The sequence below is a fragment of the Ranitomeya variabilis genome, chromosome 7, assembly GCF_051348905.1.
Source record: "Ranitomeya variabilis isolate aRanVar5 chromosome 7, aRanVar5.hap1, whole genome shotgun sequence".
NCBI lineage: Eukaryota > Metazoa > Chordata > Amphibia > Anura > Dendrobatidae > Ranitomeya > Ranitomeya variabilis.
This window is the reverse complement of record NC_135238.1, coordinates 27324726-27330087: the sequence shown is the minus strand read 5'-3', so window position 1 is coordinate 27330087 and position 5362 is coordinate 27324726. Positions and strand designations below refer to the sequence as shown.

At 52.6% G+C, this 5362-nt stretch overlaps 3 protein-coding genes across 3 annotated transcripts; all 3 read right to left on the bottom strand.

Moving 5' to 3' along the window:
* Positions 1-736: 736 nt before the first annotated feature.
* On the bottom strand, positions 737-1291 carry LOC143784757 (histone H4). Its single transcript, XM_077273348.1, has one exon. The coding sequence runs from the start codon at positions 1289-1291 to the stop codon at positions 980-982; it is 312 nt and encodes a 103-aa protein (XP_077129463.1). The 3' UTR covers positions 737-979.
* Positions 1292-2654: 1363 nt separating this feature from the next.
* On the bottom strand, positions 2655-3325 carry LOC143784756 (histone H3). Its single transcript, XM_077273347.1, has one exon. The coding sequence runs from the start codon at positions 3322-3324 to the stop codon at positions 2914-2916; it is 411 nt and encodes a 136-aa protein (XP_077129462.1). The 5' UTR covers position 3325; the 3' UTR covers positions 2655-2913.
* Positions 3326-4136: 811 nt separating this feature from the next.
* LOC143784755 (histone H1B-like) lies at positions 4137-4813 on the bottom strand. Its single transcript, XM_077273346.1, has one exon. The coding sequence runs from the start codon at positions 4811-4813 to the stop codon at positions 4163-4165; it is 651 nt and encodes a 216-aa protein (XP_077129461.1). The 3' UTR covers positions 4137-4162.
* Between the last annotated feature and the right edge of the window lie 549 nt (positions 4814-5362).

Genomic DNA, 5362 nt, shown 5'->3' with positions numbered 1-5362 from the left:
TCAGCGGTGCCAGGACTGTAAACCCTGCGGCGTGGAAGGCTGTGAATTCAGGGAGATGTCTCGGTAGTAGCCGCAGGCAGTGCTCTATGAGGAGCCGGCTTCCCTCAGGACTCCAGGAGCTTTGTCCCCGGTATAAACTGTACTTATCCCTCGTGTGTGTGATCTCAGTAACATGGAGCCGGATCAGTCACTTCAGCCATGAATCTCTGCTCTGTGATGACGGCAGATCTCCTGTGCTCGGTCCGATTGATGATCACATCCCGCAGCAGAACATTAGCGGCTCATTCCTTTGCCGGCGGAGGTTGTTTGTTCTCCGGATTTGTATCACATCTGGCTAAAGCGATGTCACCATTTCTATCAGCCCCGTGCAGGTCCTGTCCCCATCACAGCTGTGGGAGCTTCTGTGCGGCTCCTCTACCGGTGGCGCAGCGCTTTCTGTAGCTATAGACCCCTGTCCTCTCAGCTCTGGGTCCTAGTGCCGCTGCCTCCAGGGTTCCACTGGTAATGGCAGATTATTTATTATAAATTAAATCGACTGACATGTGGCCCAAAAAATGCGGCCTCGGCACCGGAGCCGCCATCCATACCAGAATCTAGTGATCAGGACGCGGTCACATAGGAGTCTACACTCCGAGGCCATTCATCAATCCAGCCGCTTTCACTATTCGCAGCCCTCCTACAACCCACACGGATCTGAGCAGGAACATACAATATGTCAGAATCTCCTTTACTCAACATCAGGACGTGGATTTCTGCTCCGTAGTATCAGCAGAATATGGTAGGACTGTGCACAAATTACTATGAACGGCCCAGTGCGGATATATCCCCCCTTACACATGTACAGCGTATAAAGCCTGCACTGGCAGTCACACAAGCACAGTGACCATTAGACCCCAGCAGTCAGGTGCAGCCTCTCATGTAAGATGTTGGTGGCTCTGAAAAGAGCCTTTGGGGTGTGAGCATGGAGCAGAGAACACAATTAACCTCCGAAGCCGTAGAGAGTGCGGCCCTGGCGCTTGAGCGCGTACACCACGTCCATGGCGGTGACGGTCTTCCTCTTGGCGTGCTCGGTGTAGGTGACGGCGTCACGGATCACGTTCTCCAGGAAGACTTTCAGGACACCGCGAGTCTCCTCATAGATGAGGCCGGAGATGCGCTTGACGCCTCCTCTGCGAGCTAGACGGCGGATGGCAGGCTTGGTGATACCCTGGATATTATCACGGAGCACCTTCCTGTGCCGCTTGGCGCCGCCCTTCCCGAGACCTTTTCCTCCTTTGCCGCGACCAGACATCTTCCACGTAGTCAGCAGAACACGATGATTGATCAGCGCAGAGTCCTTCCTTTATATAGCGAGTAAGCGGACCGGAGCGAGAACCGCAGAGATGACGCGTTTCCGGAGCGAGATTTCTAGTACTAAATTTGCAGTTAGCCCCTCCCGTTCGTCTCTGATTGGTTGAGCACAGAACGGTTGGCGATTTTGAATTTCCCGCTTATTGTCCTCTTATTTTCCCGCTTCTCCATTCTTCTCATCTCGGCGCTGCTGCTAGATCTGTTGGTTATTTTGAATTGTGCTTTCATTGTAGTTTCTGCTGCTATTTTCCAGCTTGTTAGAAAGTAGAATACAAAAATGTATTTTAGGGACAATGATCTAAAGAAAACTCATCTGATCCCCGGCAGTCACTGTCATTCATTATTACACGTGGTGCCGGACTGGCGGCCATTACCGGTCACTGCAGAGCAGGGAGCTGCATGTAACCAGACCCCCGGCGGCTCCAGCCCCAGAGAAGATGGGAAAACTCAATTACACGATAATTACATAACGACCCACCCACCACAAATGTGATCTGTAGCGATGGGGGGAGGGAGAAAAGCGGAGACACAAAATCCAGCATCTACACAGAGAGCACAACTGTACATAGTATATATAGTGCACATCACATCTGTACTGCCCAGATCAGCAGTGTAATAAGTGTCACTGATAATAGAGGAGTGTGTACAGTATATACAGCAGTGTGTACAGTATATAGAGCAGTGTGTACAACATATACAGCAGTGTACATTATATACAGCAGTGTGTACATTATATTGAGCAGTGTACAGTATATACAGAGCAGACAAAGAGGGTATTGTTGAGCGGCGCCGTGGCTCAATGGTTAACACTGCAGCCTTGCAGCACTGGTGTCCGTTTTTTTTCTTTGTTACACGTAGTTTCGGACTGACAGATATCGGAAATGTGTTTGTGTCCTGCGATCACTGGTCACTTACGTTCCATACAGGAGTCTAATAGGTAGATATATATATCCAGGTCCAGGGATCACAGAAAAACGTATTTGGAAATAATAAAAAAAAAAATCTCACAAACTGCATAAGGAGTCACTAGCGCCAAAGGGGATGTACACTTACACTAGGCAGACGCGGTTCTGACTTACTAATAAATACGTTTTATGGGATGCCTGGAGCTGGATCTGTCCCCCACTAAATGATTCAGTGTCTCGTGTCCCTTTCTACTTTTGGGGGAGATGACGATTTACCTTTTTACTTCTACTTAGTCTAGATAGGTTTTCAGTATCAAGGGAGAAGTATCCGCTTTCAAGAATACAAGGAACAACTTTTCCTCTTTCCATAGTGACTCCATCATAACGGAGTGCCGGGAATATAAGGAAACGAGGTCCAGCAGTTTAGAGAGAACTTATAAGGGGGTGAGGAGTCTCTAAAACGCTGATTGATTTTATCTAGGCAAAACCACTATAGAACTGCTGCAAACTCCTGCAGAGAAATGAACAACTAGTCCGGATACATGTTGCATTCAGGATCAGCCCTGTGTGGCGGAGGTTAGGAATGAGCTCGTCTGGAGGGAGGATTTGGTGGCTCTGAAAAGAGCCTTTGTGGTACAGTCAGGTGTGGAGGACAGATCTAAGCTCTCTCCCCACGGATCCGGCGGGCCAGCTGGATGTCTTTGGGCATGATGGTGACCCTCTTGGCGTGGATGGCGCACAGGTTGGTGTCCTCAAACAGCCCCACCAGATAAGCCTCGCTGGCCTCCTGCAGGGCCATCACGGCCGAGCTCTGGAAGCGCAGATCGGTCTTGAAGTCCTGGGCGATCTCCCTCACCAGGCGCTGGAAGGGAAGTTTACGGATCAGCAGCTCGGTGGATTTCTGATAGCGGCGGATCTCACGGAGAGCGACTGTTCCCGGGCGGTAACGATGGGGCTTCTTCACTCCACCAGTGGCGGGGGCGCTCTTCCTGGCGGCCTTAGTGGCCAGCTGCTTGCGGGGAGCTTTCCCTCCGGTGGATTTACGGGCGGTCTGCTTGGTTCTGGCCATAGCTCTGTATAGAAGAGAACAGAAGTGATGAGAGGAGCGGAGAGAGAGGGATATTTATACTCCTCTGCTCCTAGTCTCGCTCCATGTGGACACGCCCCCTGCATACCATTGGTTATTTTGTAGAAGGTGAGCAGCCAATAACGTGTGATGTCCGCGACCAATCACTGCACAGAGAAGGCTCAGCCTGACTCACACTTCAGATATTACTTGCTGCTCTGAAACACAGGGTCGCATCAAATCTCCAGGCGGCTAATACAGCGGAAGCTCCGGTTCTAGATTCCCAGTGCCCGGAGCTGTACAGTGGCTCCTCTATAATCAGTCACTGAGGCTTCAACTCTCACATCGGAGTAATAACCTCACACCCCTATTACTGAGATGAGGGTTACATGTGGTGATAACTGATTAGGATGATGCAAGTGTCGTGATCTCTGCTGCACATCGGCCCCTTCCCTCCATTAATAGTGACACAGAATTGTCACCTGTAGGCACTGATCATACAGCTCTGCGGGGAGGTGGTGGCACTGATCATACAGCTCTGAGGGGAGGAGGTGGTGGCACTGATCATATAGCTCTGCGTGGAGGTGGTGGCACTGATCATACAGCTCTGCGGGATGTGGTGACACTGATCATACAGCTCTGAGGGAAGGAGTTGGTGGCACTGATCATACAGCTCTGATGGAAGGAGGTGGTGGCACTGATCATACAGCTCTACGGGGAGGTGGTGGCACTGATCATATAGCTCTGCGGGGAGGTGGTGGCACTGATCATACAGCTCTGCGGGGAGGAGGTGGTGGCTCTGATAAGAGCCTTTGTGGTATAAGTACAGGAGCAGCTCCGCTTATTTCTTAGCCGCTGGCTTCTTGGCTTTCGCAGCCTTCTTAGCCGGACTCTTGGCAGCTTTGGGTTTGGCCGCCTTCTTAGCCGGACTCTTCGTCGCCTTCTTGGGCTTGGGAGCGGCTTTCGGCTTCTTGGGGCTCTTGGCCGCTTTCTTGGCAGCTGCTGCGGGCTTCTTGGCCTTTTTCGGACTCTTCTTGGCGGCGGTCGGAGCCTTCTTGGGCTTCTTCGGAGATTTGGCGGCTTTCTTGGCAGCAGCGGGTTTCTTGGGCTTGGCCGCAGCTGCTGACTTCTTCTTGGCCACTTTGTCCTTAGTCTCCTGCTTCTTGTTCAGCTTGAAGGATCCGGAGGCGCCGCTGCCCTTCACCTGGAGGAGGGCGCCCTTGGTGACCAGAGACTTGACGGCCAGCTTCAGGCGGCTGTTGTTCTTCTCCACATCGTATCCTCCGGCAGACAGAGCCTTCTTCAGGGCGGCCAGAGACACCCCGCTGCGCTCCTTGGAGGCGGACACGGCTTTCACAATCAGCTCGGAGACGCTGGGGCTGGAGGGTTTATGGCTTTTCTTGGCGGCGGTTTTCTTCGGCTGCTTCTTGGATTTGGCGGCCGGTTCTGCGGGAGGAGGAGCGGCGGCGGCGGCTGGCGCGGTCTCTGCCATCATTTGATCAGAAACTGAACGAAAATCTCTCCTGATAGGAAGGAAAACGCTGAGGCCGGAGCTGGAGGCGCCTGTTAGGCTACGTTCACACTAGCGTTGTGCGCCGCTGCGTCGGCGACGCAACGCACAACGCACGCAAAAACGCGGCAAAACGCACGCAAAAACGCTGCGTTTTGCGACGCATGCGTCGGTTTTTGCCGAAAATCGGACGCAAGAAAAATGCAACTTGTTGCGTTTTCTTGGTCCGACGCTTGCGGCAAAAAAGACGCATGTGTGGCACAACGCAACAAAAAAAAACGCATGCGTCCCCCATGTTAAGTATAGGGGGCGCATGACGCATGCGTCGCCGCTGCGTCGCCGACGCAAACCCGACGCACATTAGCTTAACGCTAATGTGAACGTAGCCTTATATGTACAGGCTTACTGCGCACTGATTGGCTGCTGAGCTGCACCGTCCTGAGCATCTATTGGCTGACAGTGGACACAGGCCCCGCCTCCTCCCAGCTGTTGTCCGTGTGAAGCTCCGCTCTCCCCTTGTGCTTCCCTGCC

What these genes read in the sequence shown, in the direction of transcription:
- LOC143784757 (XM_077273348.1), bottom strand. Translation starts at nt 1,291, where the DNA reads ATGTCTGGTCGCGGCAAAGGAGGAAAAGGTCTCGGGAAGGGCGGCGCC.
- LOC143784756 (XM_077273347.1), bottom strand. Translation starts at nt 3,324, where the DNA reads ATGGCCAGAACCAAGCAGACCGCCCGTAAATCCACCGGAGGGAAAGCT.
- LOC143784755 (XM_077273346.1), bottom strand. Translation starts at nt 4,813, where the DNA reads ATGGCAGAGACCGCGCCAGCCGCCGCCGCCGCTCCTCCTCCCGCAGAA.